Genomic DNA, 21,097 nt, shown 5'->3' with positions numbered 1-21,097 from the left:
TTCTGAAAACGATGGTCTCAAGCAGGGACAGGCTGGGTGACAAAGGACTTCCCAAAGAAGTCCCTGTATGAATCCACTGTGTCAATGTTAGCCTCCTATGACAAAAAGCACTCGCACATGTGATAAAGGAGTATTCGAGCGGTGTGTACTCGTTAGTATGAATGTGTGCACCCGTGTGTATAGGAATGCATGCACATGTGCGTCCTTGTGTGTAGAGACAAGCAGCTAGTGTCAAGTGTCTTTCCTTGACAATTCTCCACATTTTATTTATTTATTTATTTATTTATTTATTTATTTATTTATTCATTTATTCATTTAATTTTTTTTAGAGTCTCACCAAACCCAAGGCTTATCAATTTGCCTAGACTGGCTGTCCAGGGACCTTTAAGAATCTACCTTCCTTCTCCCCTTCCCCCAGCTCTGGGGTTACAGATGCACACCACCATGCCTGGCTCTTTTACATGGATTATGAGAGGCCCAAAGTGAGGTCCTCATGCCTGCCTACAGACTTGTGTCTGTGCATATGCACAGGAGGAGGCCAGAGGTTGAGGTAAAGCGTCTTCCCCACTTGTTCCCCACAGTGCTTTCCGAGATAGGCACAGTCAGTGAACCTGGGCCTCACTGGTTTAGTTGGACTGGCTGGTCCACAAGCCCTCAGATGCCCTCGCCTCTGCCTCCCCAGGAGCAGCATTGCAGATGCATCCCTTAGCACTCACATGTTTGCATGGGTGCTGAGTCTGAACTCGGGTCCTCATGTTTGCAGTGTAATTAGCTGAGTCATCCCCCTGGCTTATCCACTGACTTACTTATTTCCAAACTCAGGCGTGCAACTAAAACATTTCCAAGCCTCAAATCTTTGACACCAGAGGAATTCTGGATTGTCCTGCCTGCCAGAAACCTGAGAGGGCCCTTGTTATTGTCCCTGGAGGTGGTGTGTGGAGTGCTAAGTCCAGAACAGGAAGTCGAGAGATTTGGTTTGGTTCATGTTTCTCAGACCGGAGCAGCAGGCGAAGGATTCTTTCCTTCTTGATCTTCAGGCTCTCACTCTCTCGAAATAAGGCAGTAGGTCCTCCCGTTGCTCTTTCCTCTCCGATTCTTTCTTCGCTCTTAATCTCCCGTGCAGCGCTCTGACTGGGAAATCTTTTGTCTCCAGGTGCCGGCTGGCCACATGAGGAGAGTCGTAGGCAAGATAACCTGAACATTCCTTAGCGCCTCCAAGGTCAGGAAGGGAGAGGAGGTGGTCTGTCTCGAAAATTCCTCTGTGCTTTATCTTGCAGGGAAACAGCTTACTGAGCTCATAGAAGCCGATCTCCGAGGGCTAACCTCATTGGCCTCTTCCTGAGATCAGCCCCTCCTCCCCGTGGGAAAATGGTGGCAGAGAATGTTCTAGACTTTTCCCCACTAAGTAAATATCTTTCCTGTATTTACCAAACTCCGAAGATTGAGCAACTCTTGTAAACTCTCTGGTGGCCTTACAACCTCTCACGTGCGCTTGCTAATTCTCCTAGCTGAACAAGAGCAGAAAGTTCTGGAGGGATTGCGTCTTCTAGCGGGGTTTCGATAGACACAGCTGACTTCGAATTACCTAGGCTTCCCACAGCACAGCCTGTTGAGTGCTGGGATTATAGGTGTGTGCCACCATGTTCAATGATCAAGGATATGAAAAATGACGTGACATATTTTTTCAGAAATATACTGATCCAGGAGATTAGCCAACCTTCCTTCCCCTTCTGTGTACTAAAATTAAAGGCATTTGCTACCATGCCCAGTTCTGCTCTACCTCATGAGGCAAAGTTTCTTGCTCAACCTGGGGCTCCCTGACTTGACTAGGCTGGTCAGCAAGCTCTGGGTATCTGCTTATCCCTGCTCCCTCAGTTCTACGATTACAGACATGCAATGCCACGTCTGGTTTTTATGTGGTTCTAGGGATCTGAACTCAGGTCCTCAGGTTTTCTTGACAAACATCGTGCCGTCTCCTAAGCCCCATTTGATTCTCGTTCAAGGTGAGCAAACACTAGTGACACAGGAGTCCCTGAGGTTCCCTTTGTCACCCACCTAACTATTCGTCTGGATTTTCACATGGTCCATGGTTGTACACGTCTACGATCCTAGCGTTTGGGAGGTGCAGACAGGAAGTACAAGAGTTCGAGGTCAGCTTGGGCTATATAGAAGTGTCTCTCAACACCCCCTCCCCACGCCCCCACCCCTTGTGTTCATGTACCAGGCCGCTCTCTTTCTTTCTTTCTTTTTTTTTTTTTTTCTTTCTTTTTTTTCGGGGCTGGGGATCGAACCCAGGACCTTGCGCTTCCTCGGCAAGCGCTCTACCACTGAGCTAAATCCCCAACCCCAGGCCGCTCTCTTTCAAGCTAGACTTCAGCATTTCTAGCAATTCCTTTATAGAGCAGTTCATTCCTCCAGGGGCTATGGCCCTGAGCACCAACGCCCCTCAACTCTGACTCTAAATTTCTGCAAATCCATAATGGCGATAAACAAGGGAACATTCTGCTAAAAGGGGAAGGAAAGACCAACCCTTGTGGATCTTGTAATTCAGCAGAAAACACACATTTCCCCATTAGCACGAATGCATACGATCATAAATAATTAAGCAAAACCCTGAGTTGTAATTTATGTGTTTCCTTTTAAAAGTCCCCAACATATTGACATTGACCGACAAGAGCAAGGATTCTTAGGGATCAATGGAGACTCTGCTGAGTGGGAGTTAGCCGAACGCGTGCGGGCTTTGCCCATTATTGTCCCGTCGTCGGCATCTGATCACTATAAAAGTTTTAGCAGCAGTTTGGCGATGATGTCAGGAAGTAAAGCGGGGCCAGAAATAGGAGCCATAAATTCATGGAGGAAAGAACCTCACTATTTCCATATCCATCTCTAAGATGCATTCACCAATCGCGGGCGTGCAACGCGTGCATTATTGGTGGCATTTGCAGTCATTTAAAGTCTTTTTTGATGCTGTAGCATTAGTAGGGTCGGAAGCCGGAATGTAAGGTGCATCTTTTCTACTATGGAGATAAATACAATGTGCTTTTCTGGTCTCCTTGCTTTTAAGATGCCTCTGGTCAAAGTGATCGTCAGCAGCGATCCGCTTTCTAGATCTTTCTAGAAAGTGTGAGCATGCAAGCAGCAGCCACCCTCTGTATGCCCCAGGCAATAAGCAAAATTAAACACAAACGCAAGGAGGTATTAGCAGGGATGCAGGTCAGTGGTGGAGCACCTGCCTAGAATCCCCCAGTGAGGGGCTGGGGTGTGGCTCAGTGGTAGAGCCCCTGCCTAGAATCTCCCAGTGAGGGGCTGGGGTGTGGCTTAGTGGTAGAGCCCCTGCCTAGAATCCCCCAGTGAGGGGCTGGGGTGTGGCTCAGTGGTAGAGCCTCTGCCTAGAATCCCCTTGTGAGGGGTTTGGGACTGGTTCAGAATTAAGTACTTGTCTCTATTGTTTGCAAGTCTCTGGATTCAGTCCCTGGCACTGAAAAAATGAAAAACAAAAAGAGTAGAAACTAGCTAGCAGATGGGAGAGATGGATCCAGGGAGTCCCACGTATAGTAAGCTTCGAGCTTTCAGTTCTTTGAAGCTAAAACATTCCTAAATGACACATCTTACTATCTTTTTGGAGCCGTGGGAATTGGTTCCAGGATTCTTGTATACATTCAACTTCTAACAGAACTTATACTTTACTTTTTATTTCATTTCATTTTTTATGAGGCAGGATTTTTCTGTGTACCCCTAGCTACACAGAACTGGAACTTCTGAGTGTCCTGGAACTTTATTTGTAGCCTAGGCTGGCTCGCTTGAATTCAGAGATCCACCTGCCTCTGCCTCCTGAGTGCTGGGCTTAAAGGCATGCAGTACCACCAACCAGCCTCTTTTAAAAATGTTTCTAAAAAGGCAAATCAGGGGCTGGAGAGATGGCTCAGCAGTTAAGAGCACTGACTGCTCTTCCAGAGGTCCCGAGTTCAATTCCCAGCAACCACATGGTGGCTTACAACCATCTGTAATGGGATCTGATGCCCTCTTCTGGTGTCTGAAGACAGCTACGGTGTACTTATATATAATAAATAAAATAAATCTTTAAAAATAAAGTCAAGTCAGACAACTTAAGTTTGACTCTCTGAACCCACACAGTGGATGGAGAGAACCAAATCTCATAAGTTGTTCTCTGGCTTCCATACACTGTAGTATATACACATAAATAAATAAAAATATTAACTTTATAAACTTTGTGTGTGTGTGTGTGTGTGTGTGTGTGTGTGTGTGTGTGTGTGTGTTGTGAATGCTACAACACATGTGGAGCTCAGAAGACAATTTTTTTTTTTTTGGTTCTTTTTTTTCGGAGCTGGGGACCGAACCCAGGGCCTTGCGCTTCCTAGGTAAGCGCTCTACCACTGAGCTAAATCCCCAGCCCCTCAGAAGACAATTTTTAAAGGCAGTTCTCTCCTGTGAGTTTTGGGGATTGATTGAAGGTCATGGCTTATACAATAAGTGTTTTTACCTACTGAGCCATCTTACTGGCCTTACTTTATTCTTTGACAAGGGCAGTGTTTTGTTTATTTTACTTATTATTTATCTACTTGTTACATACCTTAGACTGGCCTAGACCAAGTCCCTGGTTTCAGCTTTCCAAGTGCTGGGATGACAGACGTGAGCCACCATGCTCTGTTTCCTCCTCCTTTCTTTGTCTAGCATTTCATGTACTGTAGGCTGGCGTCCAACTCTCCAGGTAGCCACAGATGGCTTCGAACTTCTGATCCCCCTGCCTCCACCTCCCAAGTGCTAAGATTGCAGGTATTATACAACCTGGTGCTAAGACAGAGCCCAGGGCTTTGAGCATGCTAGGCAAGCATTCTATTAGCTGAGCTATATTCCAGCCTCAGCTTGCTCCTTTATACTTTAAATGATCTCTAGATAATCTATAATCCCTAACATGGTATGAACAATTAGTAAAAATGTATCATACTATATTGTCTAGTATGCCATAATAGCCTGGGAGATGGGCCTCTGGGTATGCGTAAGAAGATTATCTTGATTGTGTTAATTGAGGTAGGGAAACCTGCCCACTGTGGGTGGCACCATTCCCTGGCTGGAATCCGAGACTGTATAGGTGGAGAAAGGAAACTGAGCACTATGCATTCATCTCTCTCTACTTTCCGGCTGTGGCCACAGTGTGCTCATGAGCTGCCTCATGCTCTTGTGGCCTTTCCCACCATGATGGACTGCACCCTTGGACTGTGAGTCAGAAGAAGACCTTTCTTCCTCAAGTTCTTTTGCCAGAGTAAACTTACCACAGCGCTAGGGAAAGGAACTGAGCTATCGAGGGAATAATGAAAAACAAAACAAAACAAAACAAAACTGTGCATATTCTGAGTACAGTACAATCTGAGTGTTTTCAATTCATGCTTGGCTGACTCCAAGGGTGTGGAAGGATTCCAAGGGTCCACTGTATTGCTCCTAAACTTTGGAAGCGTTTGCAATTAGCTTGAAATCAACACAGATAAACATCACAAATACTCAAAAAAAAATTCGTACGTTAGTTATCTTTCTTTCTTTCTTTTTTTTTTTTCTTTTTTTTGGAGTTGGGGACCGAACCCAGGGCCTTGAGCTTCCTAGGCAAGCGCTCTACCACTGAGCTAAATCCCCAACCCCTATTTGTTATCTTTCTTACTGACATAACAAAATAGTGCCTGACAAAAGCAAGAGAAGGAAAGACTGTTCATTCTTTGCTTCTCCTTTGCTATGATAAAACCACTGACCAAAAATGACTCGAGGGAGGAAGGTGTTTACTTGGTTTCCACTTCCATGACACAGTCCCACCATCAGGGCAGGGGCAACAGGAACCTGGAGGCAGAACTGAAAGAGACCTTGGAGGACCACTGCTTAATGACTGGCTTCCCCTTAGCTTGTTCAGCTCCCTTTCTTAAACAGCCTAGGTATGGAGCCACCCACAGTGGGCTGGCTCCTCCTTCATCAGTCACCAACCAAGAAAATGCCTCACAGACATGACCGTAGGCCAACTTTCTGGAGGCAACTCCTCGATTGAGGTTCACCTCCTCCCAAGTGGCTCTGGGTTGTGTCAAGGTGAAGCTGAAGTTAACCATGACAGAGGTTTTGTGTTGGCTCAGCCCGAGAGTACGGTCCACTATAGGAAGGAATGCATAAGGGCGGAAGTTTGAGGTGGCTGTCAACTTTACATCAACAGTCAGGAAGGAGGGAATGTGTGTGTGTGGGGGGGGCGTGCATGTGTACTTGTGCATGTGTGTATGTACATGTGTGTACACGTGTACAGGTACACGTATCGTCTTGTGTAGAGGACAGAGGTTGACATCAAGATTTCTTCCTTAATCTCTTTCCACCTTCTTTTTCGAGTCTCTGAACTTGGAGACTGGCTGCCCAGTGAATCTCTGGGATCCTCTTGCCTCTGGCCTGTAGTGCGGTGGTTACAAATGAATATTGCCATATCTATGTGTACCTTGTATATGCCTGGTGCCCTCAGAGACCAGAAGAGGCCATTTGAATCCCTGGAGCTGGAGTTATAGATAGCTGTGAGCTGTCGTGTACATGCTGGAAATCATATCTGGGTCCTCTGGGAGAGTAACAAGTGCTCTTAACCATTGAGCCATCCCTCTCTCCTGCCCCCATGCCTGGCTTTTATGTTGGTGCTAAGGATCCAAAATCAGTTCTTTTTTTTTTTTTTTTTTTCTTTTTTCTTTTTTTCGGAGCTGGGGACCGAACCCAGGGCCTTGCGCTTGGTAGGCAAGCGCTCTACCACTGAGCTAAATCCCCAACCCCCCAAAATCAGTTCTTCATACTTGCACAGCAAGCGCTGTACACGCTGCCCCTTCTTCACAGGCCCAGTTACTCAGCCCAGGATGTCGGATCCCGAAATGGAACTGCCCACATTTAGGTAGGTTAGAGCCTCTAACCTTGAATGATACAACCCTAAAACTCTCTCACAGACACGCCCAGGGGTTTGTCACCTAGGTGACTGGTTCTAGATGCTGTCACCTGGACAGCCGAGCCTAAACATTACAGAAGGAATTCTTGAAACGTATTACATGTAAATCTTTCATCTTGGGAATGGCTATGGTTTGGAAGAACCATAGAAGATCAAGTTAGAATATGATTAAGGAGACTGAAGGGGGACAGATACTGTTAAAAGTTGAACTCTTGGGGTTGGGGATTTAGCTCAGTGGTAGAGCGCTTACCTAGCAAGCGCAAGGCCCTGGGTTTGGTCCTCAGCTCCAAAAAAAAAAAAAAAGTTGAACTCTTGGGGCTGGAGGGATGGCTCAGCACCTATAGCTGGCTCTTCCTAGCACCCACATGGCAGCTCATAGATTTTTGTAACTCTGTTCTAGGGGATCCAGTAGCCTACTCTGAACTCTGTGGGTACCAGGAACATGCATGGTGCATATACATACATGCAGGTAAATCATGTATGGTGGTTTGAATATGCTTGGCCCAGGGAGTGGCACTATTAGGAGGTGTGGACCTGTTGGAAGAAGTGTGTCACTGTGGGGGTGGGCTTTGACACCCTCCTCCTAGCTGCCTGGGGACAGTCTTCTCCTGTTTACCTTTGGAACAAGATATAGAACTCTCAGCTCCTCCAGCACTGTGCTGCCTGGATGTTTCCCACCATGATGATAACAGAACTTCAGAACCTGTAAGCCAGCCCTAATTAAATGTCCTTTATAAGAGTTGCCTTGGTCATGGTGTCTCTTTATAGAAATGGGAACCCTAAGACAACATGCAAACATATAAAATAAAAATAACAGGACTGGAGAGATGGCTCAGCGGTTAAGAGCACTGACTGCTCTTCCAGAGGTCATGAGTTCAATTCCCAGCAACCACATGGTGGCTCACAACCATCTGTAATGAGATCTGGTGCCCTCTTCTGGCCTGCAGTCACATATGCAGGCAAAATGCTGTACATAAAAATAAATGAATAAATCTTAAAAAAAAAAAAAAAAAGAGTTCCAGGACAGCAAAGGCTATGTATATACATCTTGTCCCCCTCCCCAAAAAAAGTAAAAATAACAAATCCTTTCTTATTTTAAAGAAGACTTATTAAGCCTAGTGTGGTGGTTTGAATGAGAATGGCTCCCACAGGCTCATAGATTTGAATGTTTAGTCACCAGAGAGGGATACTATTTGAAAGGACTGGGAGGTGTGGTCTTCTGTAGGAAGTATGCCATTAGGGGTGGGCTTTGAGGTTTCAAGTTTTCAATTAGCAATAATCACGCCTTAGATAAACCTCATTGGCTACGATACTGCCACTGTGCAAAGCTGGCTTTGAGGTTTCTAAAGCCCATTCCAAGCTCAGTGTCACTCTCTCTCCCTGCTACCTGTGGATCCAGATATAGAACCCTCAGCTCCTTCTCCAGCACCATGATTCCCCGCACGCTGCCATGAAGATAATGGACTAAACCTCGGAAACTGTAAGCCAGCCCTGATTAACGCTTTCTTTTATAAGTGCAGTTGTTTTCGGGCTGGAGAAATGGCTCAGTGGTTAAGAGCACTGACTGCTCTTCCAGAGGTCCTAAGTTCAAATCCCAGCAACCACATGGTGGCTCACAACCATCTGTAATGAAATCCGACGCCCTCTTCTGGTGTGTCTGAAGACAGCTACAGTGTACTTATATATAATAAATAAATAAATCTAAAAAAAAAAAAAAAAAGCAGTTGTTTTCATGGTGTCTCTTCCCGGCAATAGAACACTGACAAAGACACTTGGGAAGGTGGCTCACACCTGTAACCTCAGCTCTCTGGTACAATCTTGGTCCTGTGGAAGTTGATATTGGACAGTATTTCAGTTTGAGGCATCATTTTGAGATAGCAAGATCTGATAAAAAATGTGGTGAGAATTCTGGTATTTTGGTTTCCTTTAAAAGAAAAAAGGGCTAGAGAGATGGCTCAGTGGTTAAGAGCACTGACTGCTCTCCCAGAGGTCCTGAGTTCAAATCCCAGCAACCACATGGTGGGTCACAACCATCTGTAATAAGATCCGATGCCCTCTTCTGGTGTGTCTGAAGACAGAGACAGTGTACATATATAAATTAATAAATAAATCTTTAAAAAAAACCCACGAGTATTATAAGAATGTGCTTTCGTTTTAATCTCAGGTGTGGGGATGTGGGGCCGCTTCAGACCGGCTGCAGCAGCTGACTATGATTTGCCTCATGCTCTAGCAGAGGCGTGGTGTTGCTGGCTGCGGATAGTTTCTGCAACCTTGTGACGTTTGTAGTTCCGGGAATGTTTCAGAGAGTATATAAATACTAGGACCCCAAGAGTTAGGGTTGGTGGTCGTTGGTCATTTAGTGTATTGATTGTGGTTTGTTAGTAGCCGGGGGTCAAAGAGGAAACAAAAGGAACCAAATTAGAGTTGGGGGATTTTCCTAATTCCTCTCTTCCCCCTCTCCTTATTTCTGCCCCATCTAGTGTTAGGGAATGAAATGGAGAGGGGGGAGGGGGTGGGGGAGGGAGAAGAGCCCACAAAGTAGCAAAGACTAGCTATATAGAAACAGTGACTATCCTGAGAAAATCTTGCATTGTCTATGAGTTCATATTCTTATTAAAAACCTTATTTCATTTATTTATTTGTGTGTAGGTGTGTGGGTGCACATATATATGGCTCCCAGATGGAAATCAAAGGACAATTTGTGGGAGGTGATTCCTTCCTTCCACCCCCTGGGTTCCAGGGACTCAAACTCAGCAAATTTCTCTGCCCGCTGGACTGCCTCACTGGACCACTTCACTGGCCCTGAGCTCATAACCTTAAGCCACTCCCCCCCCAAAGTACTTTTATTTCATTGTACTCAATGGGCATCCTTTTTCTTGGTTCTTTTTTTTTTTTTTCGGAGCTGGGGACCGAACCCAGGGCCTTGCGCTTCCTAGGTAAGCGCTCTACCACTGAGCTAAATCCCCAGCCCCAATGGGCATCCTTTTACATCCATGTTTCTAGTGAGTGAATCTCAGAGCTATTTTCACGAGCTGGCAAGTAGAACCCCTGTGAAGAAAGGTCACTTTGCTTTAAGTCATTCACTCATTGTGGCCGCAAGACATGACACAAAGTAACAATAAGAACAATACTGATTTTAGAAGTCCCCAGACAGGAGGATACTCACAGAGTATTACTTGGTGAAATGACAGCACATCTCTGGCCCCTTAGATTAGTTCCTGATCCTCGGAAGAGATCTCTCGCTGTTGTAACTTTCCTCTGAAAACAAAAGGAGAATATATTGAAATACACTGTATGTGCATGCCCCCACACACACGTGTGCACACACCCATACATATACTCACATGCACATATGTGTACATACATGTACACATGCCCCTGGTATGTAGAGACCATAGGACAACCTTGGGTTTCTTCCTCAATTGCTTCCAATGGATCTTCAGACAGGATCTCTCTTATGAACCAGAATCTCATGAATTCGATTAGTCTAACCGGCCAGCGAGCTCCAGAAAATTCTCCTATTTCTAATTCCCCGGTGCTAGGATTATAGGACACGAAGCAGCACCCAACTTTATGTGGATGCTGGGGATCAAACTCAGACCTCATGCTTGCACGGTACACACCGGGCCATCTCCTTCCTCCAGGAGAAAAGACTTTAGCTTAGAACACAGATCGGCCTTCAGAGCTCCTTAGGTCTTGGGACATTTAGATGTTTGACACAAAGGTGATGAATATTTGGGCATCCACATTTCCCTGTACCTGAGTTGACTGAGCTGATTATGGGTTAATCAGAATCCAGGGGCTAGAAGCGGTAGGTTATTCTAGAGAGGCATGGCTTCTGGGAGCATCCTTTTCAAGCTCTCGCTAAGTGTGGCTATGATAAGAAACCACTTCCCCCAGGAGTGCCATGGAATAGTATCTTTTAAACATGGCATGGCAGTTGTCCCCATGAGCTCACAGTAGCACTGGTGGCCTGAGCAAGACTGGGGCCCATCAACAGTCTGTCACAGGAGGGGATAGGGTGGAGGGGTGGAGAGCACAGCATCCCCAGAGAACTAGGCTAGTTGCTGAGGGAGGGGGAGCCATATTGCTCAGTGGGATAGCCACTGGTAAGTTGCCCTTGCTGAAGTAAATAACCCCACCCAAGCTCATGTACGCAACTCTAAGCTAAATGCAGTGGGGCACCAAAAAAAAAAAAAAAAAAAAAAAGAGGAGGATGACTTTTTTGGGGAGAAGAGGAGTTGAGGAGGAAGGAGAGGGTATAAGAGTAGACAAGTGGTGGGGGATATAATATTTGTACATTATATATATTTATATATACATATATATGTATATATTTATATATTTACATATATATTTATATAAAATATATGAAATTGTGAAAGAATAAATACATCTTAAAAAGGAAGAAAACCAGTTTCCCCAACCCAGGATCTGTCCTGTTTGTGATTTGGTGAACACACACACACACACACACACACACACACACACGTACACACACATGCACACACATACAGACATACACACACATGTGCACACACATGCACACACATGCACACACATGTGCACACACATACAGACATGCACACACATACAGACATGCACACACATGTGCACACACATGCGCACACACATGTGCACACATGCACACACAGATATGCGCGTGCGCGTGCGCACACACGCACACACACACACAGGCATGAACACACCACCATTAACATCACTGCTGCTATCATAGTGGAACAAGCTACAAAGCACATATTCAGTGTTCTTTGCTCAGGAAAAAACAGTCTGGCAAACACAGTTCTCCCTGTAAATGACCCTGTGACCCCAGGGCTAGTCACAGCTTGTCCCAGGCTTCTATCACCAGGAATGGGGGAGGGCAGTACTTCAAATGACCCTGAGGGGGTAGTGAAAGGTCGTGCTTTCCTTGAGGGCAGGTCTCTTGATGGAGCTGTTCAGGCTCCAGGCTACCACGTGACTCAATGCCAGGGTGTCCCCTGGAATGTGCAGGATGAGTCAAGTGGATACCACTCTTCCTTCTGCTGGGGCTATTGGCTAGGAAGAGGCCCTGGGAAGTCACAGGTCCTGCCGCTGTCTCTGTCCGTCCCTTCTGAGGTTACCTTTGATCTCCACTGTTAGTGGAGATTGCAACTCAAAGGGACAGCTCCTGAGTGCTCCTCTACCCACCCCTGCAAGCTCCCATCCTGGAGAACGTAGTCCTAGTCCTGGTGTATTTCTACTTCTCTGCAGGTTCAGTAGCTCCCATGCATTTGTATTTGAAACTGAATTTTCTTCCCTTCCCTTCCCTTCCCTTCCCTTCCCTTCCCTTCCCTTCCCTTCCCTTCCCTTCCCTTCCCTTCCCTTCCCTTCCCCTTCCTTCCTTCCTTCCTTCCTTCCTTCCTTCCTTTCTTTCTCTTTTTTATTTTGTCTTTTGTTGTTTTTGAAATGATTACACATGGCCTGATTTGCTGCCTCCACTCAAATTGCTTTCCCTATGTTGAATTGATTTTGTCACCCAATATCCCAGTATTGGTTGGTTGGTGAATTTTATGGAAGCACTCTGCCACTAAGCCACGCCCCTATCCTCTTCCCCTTTTCTTCTTTCAGATTTAGAACCAGAGTTTGCTGTAGCTCAGGCTACTCTTGAACTGACTCCATAGCCCAGGCTAGGCCAGGCTTGTGTGCATTAACCCCTAGCCTTAGCCTCTGGAGTAGCTGGGATTACAGGTCTGAGCGATGACATCCAACACTCCTTACTTTCCAAAATTTACTGAAATACTCTAAGCTTCACCCATGTGGAGTTGTTGAGGGTGATGTATGAGATTGGGGGACACTAAGAACCCCTTTATTGGTATTTCTTGGAATCAGCAATCTAGTCTCTTCTGTCAGGTTCACCCCGACTTTGTTCTCCAAGGTCCAGGTCACCCTGGGGTCACCTTGTTGCCGGTTTGGGCAGGTTAGCACGTTACTCACTCTGACTAGCCAGCTGCTCACCCTTGAGTCACATTGATCAGAAAGCTTGGGGCAGATATGACATCATCAGCAAATACAGTCAGTCACAGACTTGGGTACAGTTCTGTTTGCTTTAGAGATAAATGTCTTTGGCTAGGCCCCTACGTGGAGGGTGAAGGACACCAGGCCTGTGAATGTTAGTTAACTTTGTGTGCTGATGTGTCAGCTAAGGGACCAAGGAAAGGGAGGGTGAGAAAAGTCTCAGGACCAACCCGATGCTCTGCTATAGTAATCAGGGGTGAAAAATGTCCTTGGGTACAGCAGGAGCTAGAGACTTCCAGTAGTGGCCCCTCCTATTAGCTGATTTGCTGCTCTGAGCATGCGCTCTATCTCCCCTGGGTTGTTATCGTGTATGTGTGTGTGTGTGTGTGTGTGTGTGTGTGTGTACCTGTGTGTGTAACAGAGAGTGTGTGTGTATTTGAATGTGTGTGTGTGTGCATATTCCTATGTGTATGACAGGATGTGTATGTGAGAGAAAGAAAGTGTGTGTGTGTATGTGTGTGACAGACAGTGTGTGTATGAGTGTGTGTATTTGAAAGTGTGTGTGTGTGTGACAGTGTTGCATGAGTGTGTGTATTTGAATGTGCATGTGCGTGTGCATAAACATGCACACACCTGTGCGTGCATATACCTATGTGTATGACAGAGTGTGTCTGTGTGAGAAAGAAAGTGTGTGTGTGTAGTATGTATGTATGTATGTATGTATGTATGTATGTATGTATGAATGCGATGTATGTGTATATGTGTCTGATGTATGTGAGATTGGGAACACCAGTGCCACAATGCACCTGTGGGGGTCTCAGGACAATCAATAGTGTCAGTCCCTGACAAGGACTTAGGCTGCATTTGCAAGGGTAGCTGGCCCAGCTTCCAGATCTTGTCCTGTCTCTGCCTCCCACCTCCCTGTGGAACACTGGGGGTCTAATGCCTGTGACACCATGTCTGGCTTTACACGACCTCCAGGGATCCCAACTTGGGTCCTTGGGCTTGTATGACAAGAGTGTGTTCATCAAGCCATCTCCTCAGCTTAATTGGTGTCTTTCAGAGGCGATCAAGAGAGTCTCCTGATGGGCTGCCTCTTATTAGTCAACGTCTCAGGTAAAGCTCGGTGGGTACGTTGGTTCCTTGTCTCACTGCAGTGACAAGATACATCACAACAGCGACTTAGAGAAGAAAGGGTTAATTTGGGTCCATGGATACAAACCACCATGGTGGGGAAGGCATGGTGGCAAAGGCATTCCTAGGCAGGAAGCAGAGAGAGATGCACGTTGGTAGTCAGCTCTCTTTCCTTCCTTCCTACATACATATACATACACATACATACAAATATACACATCTAATATATGTAAACATCTAAAAATACATAAATATCTCTCCATGTAAGACCTATGTTTTATAAATATATAAAAAATATACGTTCGCCTGCATGTATGTTTGTGCACTACCATGTCTGTGTCTGGTGTCCAAGAATGCCTAATGAGGGCTGGAGAGATGGCTCAGTGGTTAAGAGCACTGACTGCTCCTCCAGAGGTCCTGAGTTCAAATCCCAGCAACCATAGGGTGGCTCACAACCATCTGTAATGGGATCTGATGCCCTCTTCTGGTGTGTCTGAAGACAGCTACAGAGCACTCATATATAATAAATAAATAAATCTTTAAAAAAGAATGCCCAACAAAGGCGTTGGATTCTCTGGGACTAGAGTTACAGACAGTTGTGAGCCGTCATATGGTTGCAGGGAATAGAACCCAGATATTCTAACTACTGAGCCACCTCCCCAGGCCCCTCATTCTCTCCATTTTCTTCAGCAAAGAATAAAATGTTAGGAGGCAGAGCTAGGGAAACATCTGGAAGCTAATGGGCCAGGACTGGAAGGACTGGAGGGTGTCACTCACGTTCCTTCCTTGGTCCAACTTTTCTGGTGATGTCCTCATAGACACACCCGGAGGTGTGTTTCCATGGTGATTATAAAGCCAGTGAAGTTGACAGCAAAGGTTAACATCACCATGAGACATCCACAGTAAACCCATGCTGTCCTGTAAACCCACTGCTCGGGAGGCTGGAGGGGCGGGATCACGAGTTTAAAGCCAGCCTGTGGGACATAGGGAGATCTCATCACAAACAAACAGACACAGACAAACCATCTGCCCAGCTGAAGGGTACCCTTGACCCTTAGCTCTTTGCCTTCCTCTGTCCCCGTGTACAGTTCAAACCAATATTCTCTCCTTTGAAAGCCAAGAGTCTGGGCTCTGCAATGTACTTCAGGATTACACAACAGGAGAGAAAATGGAGCTTCCTTTCCAGATAACAAAAGGGCTTTTGAACAAATTTAAGGTGAGGTTTGCACAATACCGGAGATCTCCTAGACACATGTGATTGGCACATGTGTCTCTCTCTCTCTTAAGATCTGTGTTTATTTTGAATTATGTCTATGACTACGTGTCTCTGTGTGGGTATGTATAGGTGAGTGCCAGTGCTTCTGGACGCCAGATGTGTCCCTGGAACAGGTCGTTGTGAGACACCTGGCATGAGTGGGACTCAAACTCAGGTCTTCTGCGAGAGTAGTACTTACTAAACTCTTAACCACAGAGCCATCTTCCCAGGCTCAACATATTCTCTTTTTGAGACAGAGTCTTCTGTATCTCAGGATGTCTTCGAATTTGCTATATAGTATTCTGATCCTCCTGCCTCCGCCTCCCGGTGTAACAGGAGTGTTGGAAGTAGTCTAGGGCATTGCCAAACTCGTTCCTTGGCAGGAACAAAGAATTGATTGACCTAGAAAGACAGAAGACACGAGCTACGGAAAAGGAGAAAGAAAGAGCTTTATAATTTGGGATGGGAGAAATATAAGGCCGGAAGTCCATTACATTGAACAATAACTTCAGTATTTTATAAGGTTACTGGGCCAGCCGTCCCCACTCTTGGCTCTGTCTAGACATTTGCCCCTGAGCTTTCCTGACATTTCTTATTCTGGGAACAAGAAGCCACCATTTTTTTTTTTTTTTGGTTCTTTTTTTTCGGAGCTGGGGACCGAACCCAGGGCCTTGCGCTTGCTAGGCAAGCGCTCTACCACTGAGCTAAATCCCCAACCAAGAAGCCACCATTTTGTGTTCTACATGTGTCCCTGTACCTCCCCTTCATTGGTTTTGGGATTACTAATGTGTGCTAGCATGTCTTGGTTATGGAGTGCTAGAGATCAAACCCTGGGTTTATGCATAGACCAATTGAGCTATATCTGCAGCCTTTTTTTTTTAATTTTAATTTTTTGAGACAATATTCAGCTCACCATAAAGCCCAGTTCTGCCCTCAAATTTGTAATCCTCCTGCATGTGACAGGCACAACTGAATTGCACATTTTCAAATGGTTAGCGTCATCCCTCTTTCAAGAACAGACAAAGAACACCATAGACAGCAATAAAACTAAGCCAAGGACCATCGAGAGGGCTCGGCCAGGGAAGGCACTCGCGACCGAGCTGGACGACCTGAGTTAGAACTTGAGGTCCACACCCTGCGAGGTGATAACCCTGCTCGTGGGCGTTGTCCTCCGACTTTCACACAGGGAATGTGGCGCACAGGACTCCTTCTCTAAATAAAGGTAATTAAAATGAAAACAACAAACAAGCAAACAGCAGGGCTGCGTGCTGTTGGCAAACGTCTCTGCCTGCGGGCAGCTCCTGTAGGTGTCCATCGGCTCCGTATAGTCGCGCAGTCTGAGGTCCCAGACCTCACTTAACAGCCAGCATCCCATGGAAGGAACCAAAGAATGACCGGGGCCTGTCCCTGTCCACTCTACCGCGTTGTGGAAACGGATGGGCTGATGCCGTTTACCCAAGACTTTGGCTGTCAATCCTGTCTGGACTCCAAGGACTGGGCTAGCCTGGCCTCCCTGGTTGATGTTCCAGTGCTCTTTGTCCCTCCAGGGCCAGGTGGATGAGGCACAGGATGCCTGGCGTCCCCTGTGAGTCCCGATGGAGCTTGGGACAGATGGAAAGTTGAGGCTTGTAGAATTCTGCTTTACTTAGGAACTGGGGACTTTGTTAATTGTGGAAGCTTTGTATTGTATTTGCTTTGTTAAAATCCACCAAGGGGACGCTGCAGCCAGGTTAGCCGGCTAAGCGCTCGCTGAGCAAGCATAGACACTTGAGTTTGACCCTCGGCACCCGTGTAAAAAAGATGGTGGTTATGCACGTGGGTGACTCCTGCCTTGGGGAGGTAGAGAAAGACTGATCTCTGGAGTTGGATGTCTAACCCGTCTAGCCTATTTGGTAGGCTCCGGGTTCAGTGAGAGGCCTTGTTTCAGAACACAAGGATGGCCCCTAATGAGTGACATCTGAAGTTGATCTCTGGCCTCTACACACATGCATCTTACCCACATCCCTATACACACGAATGAATATGATAAAAATTGAAAAGATATTTAACATAATCTTCATGTGTGTGTGTATGTGCACACATGTATTCTCTGATACATGTAGAAATGAGAGGAGTAAGTTCTTTCCTTCTACTGGGTGGGTCCCAGGAATTGAACTCAGGTTGTAAGGCTTGGCTACAGTCACCTTATATCTGATATCTGAGCTATCTCACTGGCCCATGTTGAAGTTTTATTTTTTTAAAGATTTATTTATTTATTTATATTTTTGACTGTCCTAAGTTGTTTATTGGATATGAATTTTACAAATATTACGTGGATTAGCGGTAACGGTGGAGCTGAAGAGTGTTGCGCCTTCCCCAGGCTGCACGGCGAGACCCACCAATGGTGTGGTGGAACTTGTGGCCCTTTCCAAGGACACGGCTCTTGCGGCCAGCAGATGTCAGCCCACGCATCTCCCTGTGCTTGTGGACTGGTTTGGTGATCCATTGGGTGTCGGGATTTCTTCTGATAGCTTTATGGAATGGATCAATGAGGATAACCTCAAAAAATTAATTAATTAATTAATTAATTTGGTTCTTTTTTTCGGAGCTGGGGACCGAACCCAGGGCCTTGTGCTTCCTAGGCAAGCGTTCTACCACTGAGGTAAATCCCCAACCCCTCAAAAAATTTATATGTGGAATCTTCACCAACCCAGTAGGATTTCAGGACTCTCAAAGCTCCACAATGGCGCCCAGCTCTCTCCTCAGCAACAGACTGAAGGCTTCGGGCAAATTTCAGCTGGTTAACACCGTGGTAGACAGGCTTGCTGTAGGTTGCACCCTTAGGAACCGGGCGCTTGTGACCACCGCTGCGGACACGGATCCTGTAAATGACATAACCTTGCTTAGCCTTGTATCCCAGCCTTTGCGCCTTATCAGGCCGGGTGGGGCGGGGAGCCCTGTGCAGCGCAGAGAGCTGGCGGTACTGCCAGCAGCGGACCCTTAGAAGGAAGCGCATCACGTCGGACTGCTTCTTCCTCCACAGCTCCTGGATGTATTTGTATGCACCCATCTTGGCTCACCTGATGGCTGCCACTAGAGGAAAGGCTAAAGATTTATTTATTTATTATGTATAAGTACACTATAGTTGTCTTCAGAGGGCATCAGATCCCATTACAGATGGTTGTGAGCCACCATGTGGTTGCTGGGATTTGAACTCAGGACCTCTGGAAGAGGAAGCAGTCAGTGCTCTTAACCACTGGGCCATCTCTCCAGCCCATGTTGAAGTCCTTGATGACTGAGCTGTTTGGTACTCTAAGTCTCGAAAGACACACTTGTCTAGCACTTTTTCCCCCCTCATCAATACTAGAGTTTGAACCTAGTACTTTGTGTGTTTTTGGATGGGCCGGGGATTGGCAGGGCTTAGGATCTCACAATGTATCTGAGGCTGGTTTGGGACTCTCAAGCCTTCTGTTTCCACTTCTGGAGTCCTGGGATTATAGTTATGTCCCCCACTGCTAGATACTTGTCAAATCTCATTTCTCTCTCACACCTGCTCTAGGTGTCATGAGTAGATCTGAGTCATAGATGGAGGGAAGGGAATATTACGACAGGGACCGGTCCATGCTGACCTTTAAAGAAAGTCCTGTGGTAGTGGCTTGGCCCAGGGAGTGGCACTATTAGGAGGTGTGACCTTGTTGGAGTGATTGTGTCACTGTGCACGCGGGGTTAAGACCCTCATCCTAGCTGCCTGGAAGCAAATCTTATGTTGGCAGCCTTCAGATGAAAGAATTCTCAGCTCCTCCTCTCCATCATGTCTGCCTGGACACTGCCACGCTCCAGCCTTGATGATGATGCACTGAACCTCTGAACCTATAAGCCAGCACCAATTAAATGTTGTCCTTTATAAGACTTGCCTTGGTCATGGTGTCTGTTCACAGCAATAAAAACCCTAAGACAGAAGTTGGCACCAGGGACTGGGGTCCTGCTGTGATAGACCTAACTATGTTTGTGTTTGGAAGAATGAGAATTCTGGGACTTTGGATTTGGAAAGCAATAGAATGCTTTAAGTGGGGGCTTAATGGGCCATCCTCATAGGGATATGGAAGAGTTTGTTTCTGGGAGTTTGAAGGCCTCTAGGAGAAGACTGGCTCCCATGTGGTTAAGGGGAGGGTCTCAGGTTGGGGATTTAGCTCAGCGGTAGAGCGCTTGCCTAGCAAGCGCAAGGCCCTGGGTTCGGACTCCAGCTTCCAAAAAAAAAAAAAAAAAAAAAAAAAAAAAAAGAAAAGAAAAAAGAAAAAAGAAAGAAAGAAAGAAAAAGAGAGGAGTGTCTCATTTTCTACCCCCACACTGACACACTTCCTCCAACAAGGCCACACTTCCTAATAATGCCACTCCCTGGGTCAAGCATATTCAAACCACCACACGCCCCATCTTCCATGATGTCCCCTGAGCCTTGGTGGCGGTGTGTGTGATACAGATGCTCACTTCAGTCTCAGCACTTTAACTGGTTAGGGCTCTGCATTTACTGCTGACCACTGCACAGAGGAGCTTCTCCGGCAAGGCAGAGGGCCATACTCATCTATGGGAACAGCTATGGATGTTTAGAAAGTGACAGTCTCTCCCCAGGTCCTCTGACCTCCCAAGCATGGGCTTTTGACCAGATTTGCAGCACTGGGCATGGATTTCTTCCTGTAGAGCGGGCCTCACGTCTGTTCCAAACATGGTTGGTCTTCCCCATTACCTCCGTGCCCCTGTTGTACCAGGGGGAACATCTTGCCTGGAAGGTTGTATTGTAGCACGTCGGGTTGGCTGTAGGGACACTGTTGGTGGCTTTTCTCCCCCACAACACCTTCTGGTACTATGGAAGCTAGTAGTAGTCATGATAGGGAGGAAGTTTTGAGCTCAGGTCTAGCTTGATTTCTCTATGTCAGGCACCTAAAGTGGGGCACCAGTGATGGGGTCTTACCATCTAGTTCTGGAGGGCAGCAAAGATCTATGGCAACAGATGCCCCTGGGGCTCCCTGACCAATAACTTATAGGGAGGGAACCTGTGCCTGACATGAAGTACAGTTTCTACTGAATATTTATTACCCTTAAGAAAGGATTATTAAGGTCTGGAGAGATGGCTCAGTGGTTAAGAGCAATGACTGCTCTTCCAGAGGTCCTGAGTTCAAATTCCCAACAACCACATGGTGGCTCACAACCATCTGTAATGAGATCTGATGCCCTCTTCTGGTGTGTCTGAAGATAGCTACAGTATACTTATATATAATAAATTAATAAATAAATCTTTAAAAAAAGAAAGGATTATTAAGCTGGGTGTGGTGGGACATATTTTTAATCTCAGAACTTCGGAGGCAGAGGCAGAGGCAGAGGCAGAGGCAGAGGCAGAGGCAGAGGCAGAGGCAGAGGCAGAGGCAGAGGCAGAGGCAGAGGCAGAGGCAGAGGCAGAGGCAGAGGCAGAGGCAGAGGCAGAGGCAGGTGGATCTCTGTGAGTTGGAGGCCAGTTTGGTCTACATAATGAGTTCTAGGACTGTCAGAGTTGCATAGAGAAATCAGGTCTTAAACAAAAAACCTTTACTTTTATTATAGTAATTGTTGCTATGATGCTGGTGATGCTGATAGTGGTGGTGATGATGATGATGACCGTGATGATAATACAGGGGTTAGTGCATGCCATGGCACATGTTTGGAGGTCAGAAGACATCTTCTGAGGCCAGTCTCTCCTTCCACATTTTCCTGGGATCTGGAGATTGAACTAATGTTGTCAA

At 46.3% G+C, this 21,097-nt stretch overlaps 1 protein-coding gene and 1 pseudogene across 1 annotated transcript; both read right to left on the bottom strand.

Annotated features, from left to right (window-relative positions):
- Nucleotides 1–8,205: 8,205 nt before the first annotated feature.
- Nucleotides 8,206–8,291, bottom strand: LOC120096089 (U4 spliceosomal RNA; annotated as a pseudogene).
- A 9,372-nt stretch (nucleotides 8,292–17,663) lies between these two features.
- On the bottom strand, nucleotides 17,664–18,429 carry Rpl15l1 (ribosomal protein L15 like 1). Its single transcript, XM_063271909.1, has 2 exons — nucleotides 18,002–18,429; nucleotides 17,664–17,850 (listed from the first exon to the last, which is right to left on the bottom strand). The coding sequence occupies exons 1-2, from the start codon at nucleotides 18,394–18,396 to the stop codon at nucleotides 17,664–17,666; spliced, it is 582 nt and encodes a 193-aa protein (XP_063127979.1). The 5' UTR covers nucleotides 18,397–18,429.
- Between the last annotated feature and the right edge of the window lie 2,668 nt (nucleotides 18,430–21,097).

This window comes from Rattus norvegicus, chromosome 12 (genome assembly GCF_036323735.1).
Source record: "Rattus norvegicus strain BN/NHsdMcwi chromosome 12, GRCr8, whole genome shotgun sequence".
Taxonomy (NCBI): Eukaryota; Metazoa; Chordata; class Mammalia; order Rodentia; family Muridae; genus Rattus; species Rattus norvegicus.
Note: the sequence above shows the minus strand (reverse complement) of the source record. Positions and strands in the feature narration are given on the sequence as shown.